We start from the raw sequence: 24,064 nt of genomic DNA, 5'->3' as shown, positions 1-24,064 counted from the left end.
CCCCTCTTTTCCAACCTTCTCATCGATTTCTCTCTCTCTCTCCCGGCCTCCGTCCGCAGTCCGGACTCCGGTGGAGCCCGGCGGAGCGGACCTGGCGGGGAACTCTGCACCCACGGCCGGGCCCCCAGACCCCGCCGCCGCCACCGCCGCCGCTGTCCATCATCCCTGGTACCGGCAATGGCCTTTGTATCGCCCGATGCACTTGTGACTGACTTGGATACGGAATATTAAGAACTCACTGGCATCCGTCCCCATCCCACTCGGGCCGGGAGTAACCACCTCGGCTCATTTGGGCTTAACTGCTGCTTCTCGACTCTCTTCGACTTTGGGGGCACCATGGACCAAAGTGGGATGGAGATTCCTGTGACCCTCATCATTAAAGCACCGAATCAGAAATACAGTGACCAGACTATTAGCTGCTTCTTGAACTGGACCGTGGGGAAACTAAAAATGCATCTGTCTAACGTGTACCCTAGCAAACCAGTAAGTGTCTAAAAAGCTGGGCGCAGCTGCCCTGGCCTGCAGCTTTTCGTGCCCTGTACTCAACTTCTTGCTCATCCCCTCCCCTCTTGAATCAAATAGGTCTGTCTTGGTAGACTGCGAAGTATTTTGAGTTCCGAGGTTATGCGTGTCTCTTGAGCGTCTGAATCCAGATGAGGTTCGGTTAATTAGTAAGAGTACACAGAAATATCAAGGGACATAAGAATTGGCAGGCATAAAAAACAATTTTCCTTGGACTCAAAGTCACCAACTTAATATGGGATGACAAAAAAAAAAAAATGTAAGAAAGCTCCTATTACTCATTAGGCTAAAATTCCTTTTGATTTTCAATACCTGGCCCAGAATGTGCTCACTGTTGAAGAGCTTTTTTTTTTTCTTGGAACTGAGTCTGTGACTCATAAAAATTACACTTTCAAGACTATTATATATGTTTTAAGAAGCAAAGAGTTGTAAGTTTTAGATTTCCTTCTGCTTCTCCCTCCACTTTTCTCCTGTAGAGGACACAGAGAAGTTTCTCTAATTTGGAAGAGAACAGCCCTTGCACCACCCACCATTTGGTGCGTCTTTTTATTCCTTTCATGTGGCCATTCGTAAATCGGTGGCAGTGTTTTCCATTCTAAATCACATCTGAATATTGCAGAAATAAAATATAAAAAGTAAAGCTCCATCTGTCCCCAGGGTTAGATTTAAAAGGACATCATTGTTAAGAAGTATCAAAATAATTTAGAAAAGTAATGTTATATAGAGTATATGAAAGTGAAACTTTCACATTCTCCATTGTATAAAATTTTCATTCCTGAGTAAGCAGTGCTCAGTGATTACTAAACCTTTTGTTTCACGAAGAGGGTAGATTTTGGGTGGGAAATATTTTTGGCGTTAGGCAAATTTAAGCCGGCAGCAAGGATCTTTTGGAAGGCAGCTATGCTTTCTAAGCTTTACTTAACACTTGTTTTATGCATATAGTAAGAAGGCATTTGATTTGTATTAAGATATTGATGAATTGGCACTGTTTCAGTGTTACAGTATTAAGTTTAGAGATTTTAGACTTACTAGAATAACTACAGGAATGTGGCAGTTATTGCAAAAACAGGAGGCTTTGAAAAACAATCCTTAGTTGGCATAGCTGTATTTGTCAGGACCTTGTGAGAAATATTTTTAGTAGGAGAAATAACGCTGAAGTGTTTAAGTACTTGAAACAAACTAGCTGGAACTGTCATTTATTTGAACCTTTTGTTCGAAAGTTAAAATTTACACAGAGGATGACAATTTGTTTTAAAAATTTCTCCTTTACAAAAGATTTCCTATTGCATATGATTCATTTTGCACATTTTCCAACTGGCAAAATAGCTTTTCAGAATAGTTCGAATTTAAAGTCATAGCCTTCCCATAGTACTGTTCATAACATAGCCCAAACACCATTCCTAAGTACGTATCTAAGTATACATGCTCAAGTATGTACTTATGCAATGATCTTTATAATATGATTAAGCCAGGAGGGACTTTGTTTACACTGTGATAGACCAAAAGTTATCACTTCTAAAACTCTCTTTTTAAAAAAGTATCTGAGAGAGCAGTATGAAACTGATCTCTAGTAGAGGGCTGTCGTTGCCCATGTGGAGCAGTCAGCTGCCCGAGCCAGATATGTTGCAAACTTCTTTACACCCCACTCCCTCCAACCCGCCTGCTTCTTGTGCACATGAGATGCTTTGGGAGGCTGTGCAAATAATATGCAGCCTGTTAATTACCTAACCTTGTGGCAAACTTGACTTTTCTCCTCTAGCAAGTCTTCTCCATGTGAATTGTAATAACCGAAGTTTATTTCTCTGTTAATGACAGTGGATGACTTGGGGGTGGAGCACGTATTTATTTTCACAGAACTTCACTGAAAACTTTGTGAAGTTTTCTTACATTCTAACTCATTTATCATGCGAGAATTGATTTGAAGTATCGCAGTTGTTGAACAGACATTAATGATACCTCAAGGCCATAGTAATCCTCGATATAGGAATTAGAGTCCTAAAAGTTTTCTTTGTAAGGTTGTTATGTAGAACAGAGAACATTGTGCAGTAGAAGCTATATTACACTACTAACAATACATTATAAGGGAATTTAGGTTCTTAGGGCCACCCACAGCATCTCAGGTGCTGTTTCATTGTTGAACAGAGGGCACGTCTCAGGCCCAATTCCGTGCACATCTTCCCAGTGCCTTGCAGAAGTGCTTGTCCCCCGGTAAGAAGTAGGCAACTTGATGGCTCTGGTTAGCACTGCTCTTAATTGGGTCTGATGGTTCAGGGCTGGATGGAGGGCCTTGGTTCCTGTGGGCAGTGGCTTCTAGGAAAATAAATGGGACCTACTGGAGGGAGAAGAATGGAATTTGCAGTTGTCCTTTTAGTATCTCTACAAGGATCGGTCACATGTCTGCATACTGTTAATGGGATTCTACAGCAGTGTGTAAAACCTTAAGATTCTGGCTTTATGGTCAGACGGTGACTTAATCACAGAGACTCTCTAGATGAATATTTTAAATTTAACTCCCCCTCCTTCAATAAACCCACAACAAATATGTCCCCTGCCAAGCACACTTTCTTGGGCTTCATTTTTTTATTGAATTAGGATTTTATTGACCTGGCATTTGAATATCTGTATGCTAAGCATGAAGGTGGTGGTAAGAGTCCTTTGCTCTTAAGCTCAGGCCTAGCGGGCAGGCGGAGGGGGGGGAGAGGGGTGGGCGAGGTGGGGGAGAGGGGTGGGCGAGGGGAGGGCGGGGACATAGACATTAAATAAATAACTAATATAGGAATAGACTAGTGTCGTACAAGAGGGACGTACTGAGTGCTGTAGGAGCCCAGGGAAGGGATGGGCAACTCAAGTCCAGGAGTAAGGAATGTGTAGCTGCTTTAAGAAAAGGTTCGCTGGGACATTTTTCTTAGAGTTGATAAGTTTTAAGCAGACAAGATAAGAGCTTCTTTTTTCTTTTTTTTTTAAAAACTATTCTCTCAGAGCTAACATTGCATTGGTGATTCTCAATGCTTTTTAATATAGCAATTTAATAATATGTATTATGTAAAAAGATTATATATAGATTCATAATGGGCTACGAAAGGGAAGTTGATTTCCACTTAGGAAGTAAAGCAGTGCCATATTTTTGTAGAAGTTTACAGTCATCATTACAAACCTCAGAATTGAGCTCTTTGGGGGGTTTTGTTTAACTTTGAATGGTATTGTTGGTTGAGGACTTGGTTTAGAAACTGGGAAGTGCACCACTTCATGCTGATAGTGTATGTAGAGAATTGTGAATCATATGCTAATATGACATTTGCCATCACTTCATGACTTTCGATTTTCAGATCCCGAAATTGGCCTGTAGTTTGAAATAGTTCTGAACTTTCAGTAATTGCTGCTAGGGAGTGAAGCTACTTATGAAGACCACTTTTGCTTGAGTAGTCTCAGACTTTGATTTAGTTTAGACTTATTTACTAGAGATGTAAATATCAAAAAAAAAAAGGTTGAATTTAATGGACTAGAGAAAACTTAAAAAATAAGAATCTCTAAATCCAATTTTTTCTTACTGTTTTCATACACAGATATTAACTAAGATGGACCTGGCTCACCCTGAATTCAGTTTTGAATGCATACCTTCTGGAGCTTATATGTATGTCTTGGCTCCCCATTTGTCAGTGTTGAGGTCAAATGCCTTGACCATAGCCCTCAGTTCTGGGTAGATTTTCTCTGTCCTGGTGCCTGATACTGTTAAACCAAAGCAGGCAATTTCATTACTCATTGCGTCCAGTTCTCTTGCTCAGTTAGGGAGTTCATGCTGCTTTTTCAAATTGTTCCTTTGCTTTGAGATTCTGTTAGAATTAAAGAAATAGGAATAGAATCAGTCGTATAAGTTCTGTTCTGAAAATATAACATTCTGTAACCTAATTGCCGAAAGTTCAGATGGATGTCTTAACTTTCATTATCAGTGGAAATAGCTTGTGTAATATAATTTGAGGCTTATGTCTCTCATTTTTGTAATTACCCTTTACCTTATTCAGCAGATCATTTTAAAAACTTGCTTGCTTAACCACCTCAGAACTGTTGATTCATACACATTAAAAAAAATGTTTTATAAGACTACTATCTTACAACATTTTAGTACTTATATTTAAGAGAGTTTCATCTCACAGTAGTATACTTCAAATTTTTAAAACTCTTTTTGAATAGAGGATATTATTAAATTGAGTGTGAAGGTTGATGAAAGTTTTGAATGAATGCTGATGAAAATTTATTTAACTCTTTGTAGCCTTTTCCTAATGCTTTTTTTTTTGGAAAATAACAGTACTTTGAAGGTAATGTTTTATTTAATCATGCTTCAATGCTTTTTTAAAATAAGCTTTTACCAGAACTTTTACTTTAAATTTCTCTCCTTTACATAATAAGTACTGATCGGATAGTCTCAACTGTTTTTAACTATTATATTTACACAACTAAATAATTTTTAACTATTATTTAACTATTTATATTAACTTATATTTTACACTGCCATTTACTGAGTGGTTGCTATGTGTACCAGGCATTCTACTAAGCACTTTATATGTATTATCACATTTATTCCTCATAGACATCTTATGATGTTAGTTTTATTAATAAGTTCATAGAACACTATATAGTAGAATTGGAATTTGTCAGACTTGCAAGCCTCAGCTCTTAACCATTACAATCAACATTATATATGATGGTTATATCTAAAAAGATTAAGAAAGGCCTTGAGGAACTTGGCCATCTCAGTTGTTTACTTGCAGATTAAAAGAACTATAAAAAAAGGTGTATATGTTTAGGTGGTGTGTCATCTAAAGGCTACAGATGGATAGCATAGCCTTAATACTGTTCTAATGCATATCAGCTCAGTGTGTGGTTATTTCTGTTATTTTGATAAATTATAGGGAAGATATAAATTATAGGGAAACATAATATCTTGAGGCCTCAGAGTACTTTGCCTTGCCTTATCTTCATATCCCTGCTTGTTCGTGTGAACCATAGCAGTCATGTATTTTGGCATTCTCTGTTGTACATATATCTGATTTGTGAATGGCCTGTGAGTGGAAACAGCTAAGCGGGAAATGCTCCTTTGAAGTTCTAGGGGAAATTCTTCCTTATGCTCTGTATGCTGCTTTTGCTCACTGTTGTTGCAAGGAGATAAGGGATAGAGGCATTTGAGTATTCTGCGCTTCCATTTACAGTGTTTCTGAATCCTGGGGCTTTAGATTGGTGAATTAGTGGGAGTGCGAGATATGTTCCAGTAAAATTCACAGAATTCATTTCTTGCAGAAAGTACCTCTTTGGAACCAGCTCTTTAAAGCTATTTGACACTAGTGACAACTCTGTAAGTACAGAAATGTTAATAGTCGCTACTTTCAAAGGACTTGGGTTATAGGTCTTTGAACTAACATATGAGTTGAAGATTGCTTTTACTGAGTTATTGGTTTACATTGAAGTTGAATATACTAAGAACATGATTTTTTTAAGCCATATATAATTATGAGAGGCCCATTTAGGCCTTCACATAAAAAAATCTAATCTTTTGTTACCTACTCCATAACTTCTAAAAATATGAAGTAGTGTTGGCTTTGTAAAACTCATCTGTTAGACTCGTGAGTATTTTAAATGCTGTAGGGATGCATAGCATTTTATGTTTTTGATATCCGATTAAATGTTGAAAAGTCAGCCATTTTAGATAATATATGGAAACCTTTTAAAAAGAAAAATATCTTTCCCCAGTTTCAGATTTATTTTGCACATTATACCAGCAGGTGAGCTTTCTTCACTTTGTTTTTTAAGAATGTCTGTTTAGTGGGTAGCGGAATTTGGGGGCCAGCTGGTTAACCGGCTGTTCATTTGGAGTGGTAGGGTTCTGTCTCTGGGCTACTCTGCACCGTCAGGATGTCCCCAGCTTGGTGAGTTAGCTGCCTCTGCTCTGCCGGACATCACCAGGCTTTGTCTAGGATGGAATAGTGGGGGTGTGGAAGTAGCATACCTGGTAGGATTTGTTGGGTGTGAGCAAAGGGAAGAATGGTTGCAGAGTTCTCGGACATGGTCAAGTATATTTATATGTTAATCTTAACAGTAGGAACTTTTAACTGACAATTTAATTTGTATTTTATTTTAGCTTTACCAATCCTGAGTCTTCTCAATTCTTGTATTTAAAGGATGCCGTGTAACTTTTTTTGCCAAAAAATATCTTGACAATTTTTTATTATTATTTTTATTGTTATTTTTAAAATTAATGAATTTTTTTATGGTGACATTGGTTAACAAAATCCAATATTTCAGCTGTACACTTTAACAGTAAGGCATATATATATATACATATATATATATTTACATTGTGTGTTCATGTAATTTTTTTTTTTTTTGAAGAGAAAAATGAACTTTTATTGTGTTAAGCTACTAAGATCTTGGGGTTTGTTGGAGCAACTAGCATTACTTACCCTAACTAATACAGAAATGGATTTTCGAGCAAGGTAAAAGATACCGTTGCTAGCAGGTATGGATAAATTAAAATTGTGTCACTTTTACAAGTTAAATCTAGCTTGAATAGATATCTCAAAATCTATACTTTCCCTAATAATTATAATCCAAAAAAACTAGTACTTATAATCCAAAATAGCTAGTTGAAAATTTAGTTGACTATTAAATATTTAATTTCCAGATATTTAAATTAAATTCATTGATGTATAAACCGAAGAGGCAAATTTTTTAGTGACATAGAAACATTTTTAATTATTCTTATCTAATTTGCGCACATGAAAATTTTTTTTTCTGTTTTCAACCACAGTAAAATTAAAGAATTCCTTTTCCTTTTAAAACTTCTACTTATCTGAAGGCATTTGAATATTTAATTTAAAGCAACAATTTCTTTATTGAGATATAATTCACATACTATAAAATTTGTACTTTAACAACTCAGTAGATTTCAGTAGTTCACAGAGTTGTGCAGTAATTACCCCTGTTGAATGCCGGAACATTTTTATTGCCCCAGAGTGAAACCCCATACCCACAAGCACTCATTCTCTATTCCCCTTGTCTGTGGTAACCACAAATCTACTTTTTGTCTCTATGGATTTGCCTATTTTGGAAATTTCATGCCAATGGAAATATAGTATAACTGGCCTTTTGTGTCTGGCTCCTTTTACTTAGTATAATGTTCGCAAGGTTCATCCATGTTATAACATGCATCAATTCTTCATTACTTTTTATGGCTGAATAATATTCGGTGGCATGCAGTTATCACGTTTGTCCATTAATCAGGTGATAAGACATTTGGTTATTTCCACTTTTTGGAATTATGAATAATGCACCTATGAACATTCTCGAACATATGTTTTCACTTCTCTTTGGTGTATACCTAGGAATGGAATTGAGTTTATACTGAGTCATATGGTAACTCTATGTTCAACTTTCCAAGGAACAGCCAAACTTTTCTACAAAGACTTTTCCATTTTCCATTCCTACCAGTAACGTATAAAGGTTCCAACTTCTCCATATCTTTGTCCAAACTTGTTTTTGTTTTATGTATTTTTTTGCATCGGGGGGGGTACCATGTTATTTTGTTACATTATTGTATTCTGCTTTTTTGAAAATTGATTTTCCCATTCCATTGAAAGATAAAAGTTTATTTGAGGTTGACTACTAATTTAGAGAAAAGTTAATACTATGACACTAACACATGATTGCTCCTTCACAGTAATCCGCTAATATTGGTACCATATGTAGAAATGAACCAGATGAATTTAGCACCAGCAAGTGTTTTAAGTTAGTATTGTGATATGATTCATAGACTAAATATTTCATTTTCATTCTTAATGATCACATGCAAAATAACTGATACAGTGAACTTCAGATGAGCCGTTTTCCAAATTTTCGTAACATTTTGGACTCATAATACTTCATTTAATCCATTGGCATTTACCCTCTACTCTGTCAGGCACTGTGCTTGGCTCTGGGAACAGTGATGAACTAGACAGATGTGGACCTTTTGTTCTTGGCACTCGTGTTCCACTTACGGAAACAAGCATGTGAACATAATCACAGATTGTGGTTTGGTTATGGAGGAGACCAACAGGATATGTGAAAGAGAATGCTCCAAGTTCGTAAATCAAGGAAGACCTCTCTGAGGAGGAGATTTTAAAGCTAAGACCTAAAAGATGATTAAGAGCTCGCCATACAAGAGCTGGGAGAGAATACTGCAGGTAGGGTGTTGGAGCTGGGAAAGAACTTGGCTTATGCAGAGGTCTAAGTGAATGCCACTTTGGCTAGTGAGTGAGGAGGAAAGAATACCGTCAGAGGGGACAGGAACCAGGTCCACTGGGACCATCTGGCTGTGGTAGGGAATTAGAATTAAATCCAGTGTGGTGGGAATCCATCAGAGTGACAGGATTGATTTACGGTTTTGAAAGATCACTCTGGCTACTGATGTAGAATGGAAGTGTGAAGACCAGCGAAGAAACTGTTGCGGAAGCTCAGGCAAGAGGTGATGGTTTAGATTAGGGTAATGACAGTGGAGATGGAAAGAAATGGACAGATCTCAGAGGGACTTTTGGAAATAGAGTCCATAGGATTTGCTTCTGGTTAGCTATGGGAGGCAAATGGACTTCTTTTTTTTACCAACATGAAAATGTTTTACTCTCTGTGTAGAGGAGGTAAAATTAATTAAAAGCTTTCCTTTTGTTATTTTTGTCATTTTAAACTGAGACTTGAAAATAGTTCTAACGTTGATTAGGGCTTTCTTTTTAGTCATTAAAGGTGATAGGCGTCGCAGCTTTAACCAAACCTATTTAGCCATGTCCTAATCACATTTCTATGCATAATGAACATACATAGTCTGCTGTTAGTCTTAAGACTTTTCAGTACTTTCACATAATCTCTCGTTGGATCCTCATGAAATTGCATGATGTCGGAGTAGGTATCAGAAATTAGCATCGAAGGCTCATGAAATGTTTACTAGGTGTTGTGCTCTATTCTGAGAAGTTTAGTGGGATATATGTAAGGACATTTTCATTTCTGTGGAATAGATACTATTTACAGATAAGAAAAGTGAAGGACAGGGTGGTGGTCATGGGATCTCATACAAGTTTCTTAGCATTTTTCATCTGTCTGTGCCAATATATTCATCTGTAAGTCCAGCTCCCCCACACAAGTCCATTTCTTCTTAACTACTCAAGGACATCGCTCTTGAAATTCTGTTCTTCTCTCCTCTATCATCAGTTTTTTTTTTCCCCCTTCTACTGGATTATTCCTTTTGGCATACAAACATACTCAGTCTCTATTCTTAGTAAAACAAAAACATAGAAGTAAAACAAACAAGACCCTCTTTTAATTCCACTTCCCTTCTAGCTATTGCTGTTTCTTTCCTTGTCCTTAGTGCAAAACTCCTTATAAATTGTATATAGTCACTGTCTCCTTTTCGCTAATATCCATTCCAACTAAGTTTTTACCTTATTGCTCTACCAAGATTGTTTTTATCAAGATCACTAGTGATGTCTAAGTTGCAGGATACTCTGAGGAAATACCGAAATAAATAGTACGAAAGGTCACTGTAATAAAAAAAGGCCTAGAAATACTCAAATATCCATTAATAAACTGTAGTACTTCTGTATGATGGGGCATTATGCACCTGTCAGAAGAATGGGGAAGATGTCTTAGTACTGCTAAGGCGTAATCTCCAGGGGGTATTAAGTGAGAGAACAAGCTACGAAAGAGTAAGTATAGTGTACGACCTTTGATGTGAGAAAAGAAGGGAAATACTGTGTGTTTATGTTCAGGTTTGTTATGTTGTTAAATGATGGAAGGGTAATTCAGAATTATGGAGGGAACACGGACAGAAACTAAAACCTCTTTGAATGTACCTTGTTTTATAATTTTTACTCTGTCGCTGTATAATTTAAAAAAATTTAATAGAGGAAAGTAACACCTAAATAGTAACACAATAATTTTAGTAATTTAATGTCAGGATGGTAACATAACTACAAGAGGAATTATCTCAAGTAATTTCAAAACAGTATTTTAATTATGTATTTTTAGTGGGATATATGTAAGGACAGAAGAAAGCCACAAGCAATCTTAACCTTCATCCAGTATTGTTGATATTATTTTGAGATTATATATAGTGGGATAAAACATATAAGTAAGTTTGCTAATGGCATATGTTAATGTCATTAGCAAGTAAGACTTTTAAGATGAGAGAAGATAAAAATAAGAACCACTGCACTACTAATTTAAACTGGAAATATCAGTACGAATTCAGCATTTAAATTAGTTTCAAAAACACATATTTTCTACCTGTATTAATAAAGAATCTTAGAAATAATGACAAGTAATAGTAAAGTTCTCAAGTACTCTTAGATCCCAGATTTTGGTTTTTAGATACCATTTCCCATTAAAAGGAATCAAGGCCCCCAGAGCAATGGCTGATAAATGTGGGCAGAAAATGTGGCAAATAGACCAGGGGCATTTTGTGCCTGAAAGCAAGGGAGCTATTTGAGACTACAGAGGTCATGTCAAAATGACATAAGAGCCAACTCGAAGGGACACCTACTGACCAAAAATGATACAGTTTGAGGTCTGAGAAAAAAATGACAGTGCATTGAAAAACATAAAATTCCACAAGCTCATAATGATATTTAAACCAAAACCCTTGATCTTTGGTACCTAAGGACCCCTGAACCACAGTATGACATTTTCTATTATGATTGTTTTTAATATAAGACCATTTTTTATGAGCCATGCTGCATATATATATATATAGTCTATATAAAAATTGTTATAGTTTTGCTTGAATTTGGCTTAATTAACAGTTGTCGATATAGCTTCTATTTAATTGTTTTAACAGACTTCAAGGAACATTTGCCTGTTTCTCAGTTATGAAATAGGAGGTCTTATGGGGACTATACATAAATGCTTTAATTTTAAATATTTTAATGCTAGCAATGGGAACATTCAGCAGATTTATCATAAGTGCAAAACAGAGCAGAGATAACCACAACGTAGTTCTTACTTTTGGTTGTATGTAGAGATGGCAACTGAATCTCTATACTTGACTCGATTTTTCTTTAGTCTTGTGATTTTGAAAAATGTGCAAAGGTATTTGTGAGAGTGGCAGGAACAATAAAAACTAGAATAGTTACCTAAAGCTGTAACTAAATCCAACTGGCTCTTGAATTAAAGCCAATCACTTGTTCTGCATGATGTTGTTAATAAAGGAGAAACTAAATCTTACATTAAATTAAATCTTACATTAATTAAAAAAACTGACAAAATGGTGCAAAATAACTCTGGTGAGCTTGAAATTTTATCCCATATTAATAGAAGGCCAGCCACCTTCTCATTGATAGCCTGAAGAGTTTTAATAATAGTCACACATGCATTGCATCGTGGCTGAAAAGACAAATTTCCAATTTACTTTTTTTCTGTTTTTAAAGAAAATAAATATGCTACCCTTTGCCGACCTCATACGTGTTAAGTGGAATTTGGAAAAATAATATTTTTAAATTATGTCAGTTTTCTGTTTATTTGTGCCTAAAGAGAGTTTACTTAACTCATATTTAGGCATGTTATTCCCGGCCTTCATTTTGTATGGTTAGAAAAAGTTGAATTCTTTTCTTTGTCCCATTTCTTAGTTGACGAAGGATCAGAGATTGGTGTATTCGGGCAGACTGCTTCCCGATCATCTGCAGCTGAAAGACATTCTCAGAAAAGTAAGCAGATCTCTACACGACTCGATTCCAGACACAGAGTGAGACGAGCTATGCTGTGAAATTTTATCCATCTCCACCAGTTCAGTTTTAGATTCTTAAAATGAACCCTTTTGGGTGGCCCAGCAGGTAACGTGAACCAGAAAGTGAAGAACGTAGTGAGAGATTCTGATTAGTTTAGGTAGCAGTTTTGTATATCTGTCTGAAAGCTAAACCTGAAATAGGATTATATATTTGTGTTCAGATAATTGTCATCTTGTATAAGAAAACATTATCGATTTGTCAGTGGTATAGGTGTTCAGGTAGTGGTAAAGGGTTTTCATTGATAACAGTCTCCTCTCTTATATCCCCTTTGACCAAACTGCAGGACATTTTAATACAAGTTGCTTGGGTTAGGAGTTTAATTTTAGGGCAAGAAATAAAAGAAAGCTTGACTGGCCTATCAGTTAGAGAACTTTGAATGCTGGCACTTCAAGCTAAAATGTATTTCAATATCGGTTTTTGACAGTCAGCCTGAATGTTTTTTAAAGGGCAGCTTTTAGCTCATGTTCATTTTTGGAATTTATAGTTTTTAGAACTTTTCTGCGTTTGAGGTACTGTTTTTTGTTTGTGAATGTAGCCGGAGTGAATAGATAGCTTTTATTTTTTGCCTTAGATCGTTAACTTAATTCTTAATGTTGTTCTGGATATCCCTGATCTGATTAGATCTATATCCTCTCCTGTATGTTTATGATCACCTGTGGGAAACTTTAAAACATCTTATACTGGTATACTCCTTCTGTTTAGATAGTTGACATTTTAGCTTTGCTGGCATGACTTCTTGCTGTCATTTTCATTTTAATCATGTAGTTTCAGGTTGCCAAAGTGGTTTAATAACCTCTTTCTCTTAAAAATAGTGGTATTCACACCAGATATTCCCTTCTTCCCTTTCTTTTTAATAGACTTTATTTTTTAGTGCATTTTAGGTTCACAGCAAAATTGTGTGGAAGGTACAGAGATTTCACATATATTTCCTGCCTCCACACATGCACAGTGTCCCCCACTAACAACATTACATATCAGAGAGATGCATTTGTTACAGCTGGTGAACCTACGTTGACACATCATTGTCACCTAAAGCTCGTAGTTTACATTAGGGTTCGCTCTTGTACATTCTGTGGGTTTGGACAAATATATAATGACACAGATACACCATTATAGTATCATACAAAATAGTTTCACTACCCTAAAAATCCTGTGCTCCACCTGTTCATTTTCCCCCGCTTTTATGCTTATATGCTCTTCGGAATAGAGAATTATTATTTTAGCTGAAGGATAGCTAGAGTCTACACACGGGTCCTTTTAAAATGGTTTTTGTTACCAGAAATGGGTTCTGACCAGAAGACTTAGAATAAAAATGCTCCAATCAAAAGACTGTTGTGCTCCTTATATAAAAACATTTGAATAATATGTTTAAACTTTGAATAGACCTTGAACCATTTTAGTTAAGGTCGATATACCCCTCCTTTTTTCAATTAAAAGCTGCCATTAGCTTTACCTGTTTAGTAATAAAATGTTTTACAGAAACAGTCCCCAAAGGTGAATGAATACTGTGAATTAATTGTGATGAATATGACTTTTGAAATTAGGTTACTAAGAGTAAGCATTTTATGTTTGGTTGCTATTTAATGTTCTGTATTCCGAGCTCAGGGGACATTGTAAATCAGGTGTGCCTTCTACCTGCCTGCTAGGCACATCTCTGGGAATGCCTTTTCTTAGCATTCTAACCCCCCATTAATGCCTTTCCCCAAACTCCTAAAGCAGTTGTGGCTTGTGCGTCTCGGCTTTGTGCAGAAGACGTATGTCTCTAACTGTGCTCTCATGTGCTAGTCTGATCTTCTAACGATGTCATGAACCTCTCTCAGGGAGGGGCCGACTCTTGCTCTTTCTGGAATTCACCTCAGAGTTAAGCACAATTTTAGATTTATGGTAGGCAGTTGACAAATTCTTACTTTAGTAGCTTTGTTTCTCTTTCTCACAACTGGGCATCTTTATTTTTCTTCCTGCTCTCTTTTCTTTATCACCTGTTTTTTTCTTTTCTTTTTTAAAAATTGCTGAGCTACCTGTGTTCTTCTCTGCCGTTCTTTATTCTCTTTCCTTTCACCATCTTATTTACTTGCTTCATGCCTAAGTATAAATATATTCATGAAATCACTAAACTAAAATGCCAATTCTATGTTATTAGACTATTTTGCTTCAGTCATAGTTGTAGGTTTATGGAAACACTTAGAATATTAAAGAATATAGTTCAAATATATGCCTTATATAAATATAAGTGTGGTAGATAAAATCAGTTTTTGACTTAAAAAATAAGCGATGTGTCATCTTGATAAAATTAAGGCAAATGAGATTATGGCGAAGTTGTGTTTATTATAGCTGCAAAGTCTTAAGTAATGGAAATAGTTTCACTACTTGTAGTTAGTAGTTCTAAGCTTCAGTGTGACAGTTATGGTTCTGATATGAAGTTGCTAGATGTTTTTATATTGAAATAATCGCATTGACTTGAAGCGGTGTTTGCTTCAAGACTCCTTAGTATACAAAGTAATCATTTTTCATATAACAATTACTGAGTATTTAGGCCATTTACCAAACATGGAGAAAATATCAAACTCAAAAGGGCCCCAAATTCTAAAATGGTAAATTTACCGTCAAATGACAGTTCATTACTAATAAAATTAAGTATTTCACCTTAGATACTAACTTTTTAAACTGTACATTTTCCAATACTACCCTTTAAATGTACTCTTCTTTAATTTTAGCAAGATGAGTATCATATGGTTCATCTAGTATGTACTTCTCGGACTCCTCCCAGTTCTCCAGAATCCAGCAGCGGTAGAGAAGGTCATGAAGCATTGGCATCCAGCAGCAATTCTGTGAGTCATTTTGGGAGGAGTAAACATTGAAGTTTTCCGATTATCTTTTTTTGCCTCTGAAAACTAAGTGAAAAACAGAACAATTGGAGCTTTTAGGTTGTAAGATTGTGTTTTGAACAGCTTGAGTAAGGCATTTAAACTTTGTTTTTAGAGATCCAGTATACAGTGTTATCCCATGAAGCCTGTTCCCCATGAGTTATAATTTGCCGTAGAGTAGGTCAGTAATAGATCCAATTTTCAGGGGTGTAATTACTGAAATACTTAGAAAACAGATTTATGATGTGGTTATATAACATGAACTCTTATAGCCGGTAAAGTTTCAGAAATATTTAAGGTGTTTAATATAGTACATTTTATTCAAAGTGGGTTAAATTATTAAAATTTTAAGTATGCTAAGTCTTCTTGAAGTAGATTGCTTGGTCAGGAATTTTTTTTTTTTTTAAGTAACAGGATTTGGGCATACATTCCAACCACAGGAGAAGTTACCTACGCAGCTCTTTCTGACTCTGGTGTTCATTTCTCCCTACTTATTTTTTTCATTTACCTAAAATTTTTTTGGAAATTTTTCTTGCTAGTTGAACTTTTCAACTTAGACATACTCTACGCATTTTAAAGACACTGTCCAAAATCCTTTTATGTTGAAATTATTTTTAGTTTCCCATAAAAGCTTTATATGGTACCTTAGGAGTTGAGACAAAAGAATTGGATGAGTGGAAGCTTACTTTAAACTTCTTGGGCAGGGAACTTTTTTTACTGCTAAATAGACTTCCCTTCTTGTCAAGAATCTAACCAAAACTTTAAGGAGAGGGATGAGTGGCAGAGGTGATAGCTAGCTGAAGGATTTTCCAATAGATACTAGTTAACTGCTTTTTGAAGAACTAGATCCTCTAGTTGCTATATTTAATTAGTATGGCCTCCATGGTAAGTATTCTCTAATAACAGTCATGGGAATTTAGCTTACATTAAACTGCAGTATGTTTTGTCTATGAACCCAAGGGTCTTGATAAGCTTCCTACCTTGCATAAGAAGGGACAACATCGGCATCAGCCTAAAGTTCTGTATTTAGTCTTTGGACAGTTATGTTACTCTAGTTTTTGTTTAGAAAGAATTCTCTCACTTGTGGTTCTTCAGCCATGATTTCATATCACTAGTATATCTAGATTTTTTGAGGCATCTTATGAAAATCTAAAAAGTTTCAAAGGAAAATTAAGTCGAATTCCCCTTAATTTTTTATGGCTGAGAAATTTCAGTGAGATTGACAAATGTCTTAAAAATCTAGTCATGAAAGAATTACCTAATAAGATCAGAGATCATTAGTTTTAGAGAAATTAGGCTGTGCTACCCAATGGCTAGGCCTTTGTTTTAACCACCTTTCTCATGTCCTTTTAAGGAGAAATTTGCCCCAAAAGGAACCTTTCCCAGTTTATTACCGTAAGAATCAGACTCCCTAGTAACATATTTGGTATCCGTTTTGTATGGAGTAACACCTTGAAGAAAGCTTTTGTTCCTTTCGCAAAGCCCAGAGTCCCTGGGTCCTTTCCCACACAGGATTTAGGGAGGTATTCAAGCTGGAAGTCCTCCTGTCCATGGGAAGGCCTCCAGGGAGAATACAATTTAACACACCTGGAGGGTGTTCAGATTATACTGTCCCTTGCTGTTTAAAGTGCAGGAACTATAATTTATATAAAATGTAATTGTTTTTAAAATTTACACAAGACACTTGACAAACTTTCCAAAGAGCAGCAAGTTAAGGTGGTCTTCAGGGGGTTGTGCTGTTTCAGGTTGCTGAATCTATGAGTTCCCAGCATTGTCAGAGTGTGAGAATTTTAAAATCCTGATTGGCATCTTGTTCATTTTTTTTTAAAAAAACAATATTTGTTGGTGGTTTCTATAAATTAACAGAAGTTTAGAATTGAAAGGAATCTCGAATATGTAGTTCTATCTTATTTTTTGTAGGAAAGTGAGACTCAGAGGTTAAGTGAAATTTTAAGGTTATGTTCCTTGTTCATGTCAGAGGTAACACCAGATTCTGGATCCTCTGACTCCTAGCATGTTCCTCACTATTTCAAACCAGTGTGTTACTAATAGCATGTTATACGGTACCTGACACATAGTAAGTGTTTAAATGACACAGGAATTAGTACCATCATTGAGCACTTCCTATGTTTTAGGCCTGTGGAAAGAGCTGTGCGTGTGTTAATTTAATCCATAATTTTGTATGCTTTAATTTCATATACAATTATTTCATTACTTAGCCTTTTCTGGTTGAGAAATGAACTGTTGTATAATTAAGGTCTACTTATCTGGGTACAAGATTCAAATTAGTTAATTTCCAAAAAAAATTCACTCTTTGCAGAGGGATTTCATAAATACAGTTTTAGCAATGTGTCTGTAATCTCACAATTATAATGAATTAAATCTCCTTGAAAAAAATATCCATTTCTGTTTGCAGAGTTCAGATCAGTCAGGATCAACAACTCCATCACCCAGTCAAGAAACCTTACCATTAGCTACCAGTTCTTCCTCAGAAGGACTGAGGCAACGCACCCTTCCACAGGCACAAACTGACCCAGCACAGAGTCATCGGTTCCCATATGTAATGCAAGGGTGAGTGAAAGGGCGAGTGGTAGCTGCGGGCCACTTACGATCTGTCACTCGTGACTTTCATGCTAGCCCTGTGCGGTAATCAAAGTACATTTGAAGTTTATTCATATAACTGGTTATGAATTTCGAGAATGAGAAGGTCGAGTAGAGCAGTGCTTTTGAAAGCTGGTCATACATCGAAATTGTCTAGGGCAGTATTTTTCGTTTTTAATGTTTGCGCTAGTCACCTGGGGATCCGGTTAAGATGCCAGCTCTGATTCACTAGGTCTGATGGGGCCTGAGATTCTGTGTTTCTGACAAGCTCCCTGAAGATGCCGATGCTTCTGATGCTCAGACCATACTTTGAATAGTAAGGATCTAGGTAATTAAAAGCATTTTTTTTTTTTACTTTGCCTTACTAGAGATCTATCCAAGTTAGTATTCTGGGGAACAGATGGGTGAGCGGGTGTTCTTTGAAGAGAGTATGGGGCCTGGTAATCTGTTTCCTAAAAATTCCAGAAGTGCTTCTGATCTGCCAGACCTGGTAGCAACTGAGACAGAATAAAACTGTGAAGTATTATAAACAATATGCTAACTGTCGCATATTATGCAGAGCCTTTATTAGAGGACTTTACTTAAGCTTGCTATGGCTTCCTTATATTTAGCAAGTACAGTAGGCCTCTTAGGTTAGGCAGTCTCGAGGGAAATGCACCCAGCAGCCACAGTACACCTTTCAGACAGCTCAGAGGGTGGGATCTTGGAGAGTGCGGTTTGGACCTGGCTTATGTCTGAAAGCAGAGTACTTTTGGAATAAAGGAAACATGAGTAATAGTTAATGATAGCTGTTTCGTGTTGCATATCATGCTGTAGGACTGCAGTGTGTGGCAATGCTCCAGATCCACCATGGCGAGGCTGGAAGTAAGGAAATGGTTAGGTACAGAAGGGTGGTGTCAGCAGGATGACCCAGGCGCAGCCACCGATTGCCGTGCTAACAGGATGGAGAAACATTCATGTACTTTTACTCAGAATGTCAAGCTTAATTCAGTTCTCAATGTAGAAAAACAAAGCTGAGTATATAGCAAAATACAAGAAAACGCATTTGTCTCATAGTTCTTGAATGTGAAGCTTTTCCTCTAAAAGTAAGTGTTTAGATGAAGTTGATTGTAGACTTTATGAAGCACCTGTGAAATTATTTTTGTTTTTAGAAAATGATTACCACAAACCCAAATTTAGTTATTGGTAAAAAACAATGTTCTCAGGGTTTACATTATAAATAGTAGCTTAAAATACTTTTAATCTTCTGACAGTGATTCTTTTCCTCTCTTTTTTGCAGAGTAAGATAGTTCAGTTCTCTCAATTTGTGTGGAGTGACTTATTTGGTAGTGGTAGTGGAACGTGAGAGTATTATGCATATAATAAACATAGAAGAATGTATAACAACATATTAACAATGGTTATCTCTGGACAGCAAGGTTTTTAACTTTCTCATTTTGTAATAAATAAAACAAAGCTTATAAGATTGCAAGCCCTGAGAGTAAGACCTTAGATACTTGGGAAAAGATTAATAGTTTCTCTAAACTAGACTGTTGAGGAAATCAACAAACGTGAGAGGCAGAGACATTCACCTCTTTGCAGTATATTAAAAAAGTTACAAAAATCTGAAATAGTGTTTATTTTGTCAAAAGTGAGTGTTAAAATGATGAGCAGTAAACTCTTTAAAGATATTTGAGCTTCACTTTGGGAATCTATTACTGGATAAATAATGTGTGGTTTTAAATCAGGAGGGCAGTGTAGATGGGTGGCTGTACAAATTCTGGAGCCAGCCTACCTTGGTTTGAGTTTTGGCTCTGTTCACTGACTAGCTTGGGCAAGACTCTTCTCTACTTTGCTTCTGTTTGCTTACGATAATAGTACTTATCATACAGAATTTCTGTATAGATTAAGAGTTACACCAACTTTGTGGTCTAAGTATTATTTTCTTAATGTTACTGATGAGGAGAAGGAGGCTTAAAAATTATGTAGCTTGCTTCAATGGCCAGTGGCAGAACTAGAATTCAAATCTGTATCTGACTTGAAAGTTTGTATTCTTAACAGTCTTGTTGAAATGACTCATTTTGTCTGTCTTTTGTTTCATTATTTTTTTCTAGGTTGCCATTTGTATTTTGACTTCATTTGTAATAGTGATACTTGTCTCCCTCTTCCCTCTAGTCAGATCTACTGGTCAGAGTTTAAGTATTGGTGACTGAGTAAGCTAATCTGTTTGTATAAGGATGTTGTGACTTTATTCACTGAAAATTTACTTTAGAATTTGCTATAGGCTAGGCATTGAAGGCAGGAAAATGAATTATGTACTTGCCCTCATGGGAGTAGGTCAGATAGGCAGATAAATTACCGTACACTGATGTGCTGTCACGGTCTTGAAAACACCATGGGAGCCTGGAGGAGGAAGTGACTATCTCTGCTTCAGGAGCTGGGGAGGGCTTCGTAGGTGGCAACATAGGAGTTGAGTTTAAGGGAAGTTCAGCAGGGAGAACAGAGCAAGTGCAGAGTCTTGAAAAAGCCCATTCTGGGAACAGAGTGGTGATTGCACACAATGGCTGCATCACTGTGTGGGTGGTGGGGAAATAAAGCTGACTTGACAGGTTTTCTGTGAAAGAATTTGTTCTTGATTGTTGAAGTTTCTAGTTCCTTTCATCTCCTCTCCCTTATCATTCTGAACTCCAAAAACATACCATGGTTATCTTTTGGGATAGCTCTCAAGCATGTGTTTGTGAATAACAGCATTTCAAGTTCTTTTTTTTGTCTTAATCTCTGTTGTAATCCATCATTTCTACGTGTTTCCATGAACTTCCCCTGCTCCCCTTTTCCGTGTTTACTTTTTATCCTATGGTTCTAACTGGTTTGGCCTATCTGAAAAGGAATAAAAGATTGCCAGGACAGTGGTCACTTGATTCCTCCCACGTATGCATATGAGCAGCTTCCTTACTGTGACTTCCCTCAGGCCAGAGGGAGAGATTGGCCTCCTACTTGGTCTTCTTTGCATAAAGAATATGACATTTTAGATGGAGACTGACATATTATGCATTCAAAACACTTACATTTTTCCTGTGTTTCTGCTATTATCTTTGGCTCTGTTTGCCAAAAACAAAAAGCAAAAAACCCCCCACTTAATTTTTTTGAATTATAAAAGCAACATATGCATATTAACGAGATTAGGAAAAAAACAATAAAGGAAGGGGGAAAATTACCCCTGTCGAATCATCTAGAGACAACTGTTTGTTAACATTTCATATTTCCTTCCAGTTTCCTTTTCTTTGCAAATGTTTTTAATATAATTGTAATTTTTACCATATTAACAACATGTTTTCATTTAATGTTGAAATATTAATTAAGTGAAAATTTCAAGTTATTACGTAGTTGCTCCTTATCATTACTTTATTCCAGTGTTTTCTTGTGTTCATATGAAGTTGTTCAGGATATTTATTGTGCTGAATGCTGGAGATATAATAACAGGTACAGCCCATTCCCTGTTCTTTTGAAACAGAGTCTGGCCAGAGACACAGGAGAATGAACAGGCAGTTTCTGTTTTTAGTTGTTATAAGAGGTAATACATGTGAACGGTACCGTTTTGTTTAAATGAATTGTTTTCTGTGTATTATTCCAGGGATAAACTGTGTTTAACACGTGTTTGTGTACGTGTGTGCACGCACACTGGGTGGGTATATTTAACACAAGTAGTAGCATACTTCCTATACACACTGGCCTATGTTTAATTGTTTTGCTAAATATATTAGCATTGTCCCGTTAATAAATAAGAGCTGTCCTATTCTTTATTAAATGCACATTGCATATATTGCTATAATTTAATGAACCAGTCCCCTATTGATATATATAGAGCTCTCTCTATGTTTATAGAGCTCTCTCTATGTATATATAGGTTAAACAGTCAGTATTTTTGTTCAATACTTTTTAAATTAAAACAATTTTAAATATTCACAGAGTATAGAAAATATTAAAATAAACTTCCATTTACCTAACACGCAGTTTCAATAACTGTTAACAGACTCCCCGTTCTTTGTCTGTTCACCCCTCACTCCTTTTTTCTTGGGCTGGAGTATTTTTTAAACAAACCTAGACATATCATTTCATCTGTAAATACTATGTATCTGTAACAGATATGATAAAGACTATAAAAAATCTTAATCACAATACCATAAGAACACTCAACAAAGTTAAAAGTTCTTTAATGTTATCTAATACTCAGTTCGTGTTCAGTTGTCTGTGATTATCTCAAATGCATTTTTATAGTTTTGATTGAATCACTGTTCAAAATCAGTGTTCAGAGAGGTTGACATACTGCATTTGGTTGGTGTTTCTTAAGGCTCTTCTGATCAAATCCCTTATCCTCCTCTTCAGGTTTTTTTTTTTTTTTTTTTTTTTTTTTGTTTTATGCCTTTTCTGTTCTATGTAATTTCCCACAGTGGTCTCTCCCCATTATATTTATTATTTTTTGGTTTATCCTTCACTGTTTTTCTTTGTGAAAATCCAAGAAAGTGTGTACACACACATACACGGACACATAGTATATGCATATAAGAATATCTTCTTTCTAACAGAAGGTAGCATATTATACATATTTTTCTTTTAAAAGAAAAACTTTGCTTTTAAACCAAACATCACTTAACAGAACATCCGGGAGATCACTCCACTGGAGTGTATAGGGACGTCGTTCCTTTTTACATCTGCACTGAGTGTCTAAATCATGACATCCAGTCTCCTTTTGATGAATATTTGAGTTATTTCCAGTCTTTACTGATACACGTAGTATTGGGATGAATAGCCTGTGCATTCGCTGTTTCACAGTTTTGCCGGTTGTATTTAGGCTTGACGGCTTGCCGTGGAAGTGGGTCAAAGTAGATAGCTCAGAGGGCAACTGCCTTCAGGGTGTGGGATTTCAGCAGTTTCAGCATGGCGACAAGTGCCGTGGTAAGGTTCCGACTCTCTTTAATCGTGAATTATTGTCCCAGTGTCCAGTCCCTCTGTTATTAGGGGAAAGGAGTCTTGGCATGGGGTTAGGCTGAGTATGTGGTTCCCAAGAGGGGTAAGTATGTATAAAGGGCAGAGGTGTGAAATTTTTTCCATATTTCATATTTCTTTAAGCTAATTTTCAGAAGCACAATTACTTGGGCAGTTGGGTATAAGTGAACATTTAAAAAAGCATTTAATTTTGTAAAATTTTTAAAGACTTATTCCAGTTTATCCTGCTAGCAATAGGAGAGTCAGTTTCATTTGTATCCCTTGGCAGTACTGGATATTGTTAGACAGGAAAAAACTGTCTTTATTTTAATATGCATTTGTCTTAATGATTATTTCTATTTCTGTGAGTTCTTTATGTCGAAAAGATATTCACTACTGTTTATTTCAGAGATTTTTTCTCAGCTCTGTCCCTTTAAATTTCATGTTGTCAGTTATGTGGATTGCTCTTCCTGTGCTTCTGTTGCTTTTAAGTTAGGAAAGTCGTCCTCCCTCCAAAGATTCGGTAAATTAAAATAATCAGATTCGGTAAATTCTAGTTTCTTCTAGATTTTCTGTGGTTTAACTCTTAATACTTTATTTTAGTCCACTGGAACTTATTTGAATATTTGGAATGAGGCGAAGCTTTGAACTCCCTTCCCCGTACCTCTTAATTTGGTAATCACTTTTCCCAGTACCAGATATCATTCTCCATCGTGTTGTTTAATGCTGCGTCCCCTAGGATGTGTCAAGTTCTTATATAATATGTTTCATTGATCTGTTACTGTGTACTTTATTTTTTCTAATTAATTAATTAATTTTTTATGGTGACATTGGTTAACGAAATTCAGTATGTTTCTATGTATTTTAATAATAGCTTTGTTATTTAATATAAATAAATCCTTTATTTCTTTGGGAAGTACCAAATGCATAACGTCTTGTCTGAGGGATAATTAACACAACTGAAAGTCATAGTATGCCAACTTGGGCCTGGGATGTGTCTTAGCAGTTACATAGTCCAGTAGTTTTTAACTTATCGGAGAGAAAGGGAAGAAGCATATTGGAATCATCTAGGGGAGTTTCTTTAAATATATTTTCTGGCAGTATATGTTCTCAGCTGCAGTAGGGTGAGGTAGAAAGCTATAGTAATTTTTTTCAAAGTGATCGTTAGTGGCCTTTTCTTCCCTTTTAAAAACAGTGACCAAGTCCAGTCTTCTCATTTACATTTGGAGGAATGGGCCTGTGTGAGTTATATTTCTTCTCAGTGGTAGATTGGCATAGCCCTGCTTTCAAGGGTTTAGGTTTTTTGTAGTTGGGAAT

The 24,064-nt window shown here is 36.1% G+C and overlaps 1 protein-coding gene across 3 annotated transcripts in view; it reads left to right on the top strand.

The window, feature by feature from the left end:
- The first annotated feature begins 17 nt into the window (after positions 1-17).
- HERPUD2 (HERPUD family member 2) overlaps positions 18-24,064 on the top strand; it is a 30,944-nt gene continuing 6,897 nt past the window's right edge. Inside the window, exons 1-4 of one of the 3 annotated variants that reach the window (XM_011362479.2) lie at positions 19-483; positions 12,162-12,239; positions 15,035-15,148; positions 17,601-17,755. In XM_011362479.2, coding sequence (XP_011360781.1) covers positions 337-483; positions 12,162-12,239; positions 15,035-15,148; positions 17,601-17,755 — 494 coding nt within the window. In that variant the 5' untranslated portion in view covers positions 19-336. The other 2 variants (XM_011362480.2, XM_023532030.1) reach the window with 2 other exon arrangements.

The sequence above is a fragment of the Pteropus vampyrus genome, unplaced genomic scaffold, assembly GCF_000151845.1.
Source record: "Pteropus vampyrus isolate Shadow unplaced genomic scaffold, Pvam_2.0 Scaffold75, whole genome shotgun sequence".
NCBI lineage: Eukaryota > Metazoa > Chordata > Mammalia > Chiroptera > Pteropodidae > Pteropus > Pteropus vampyrus.
This window is presented reverse-complemented; position numbering and strand designations above follow the sequence as displayed.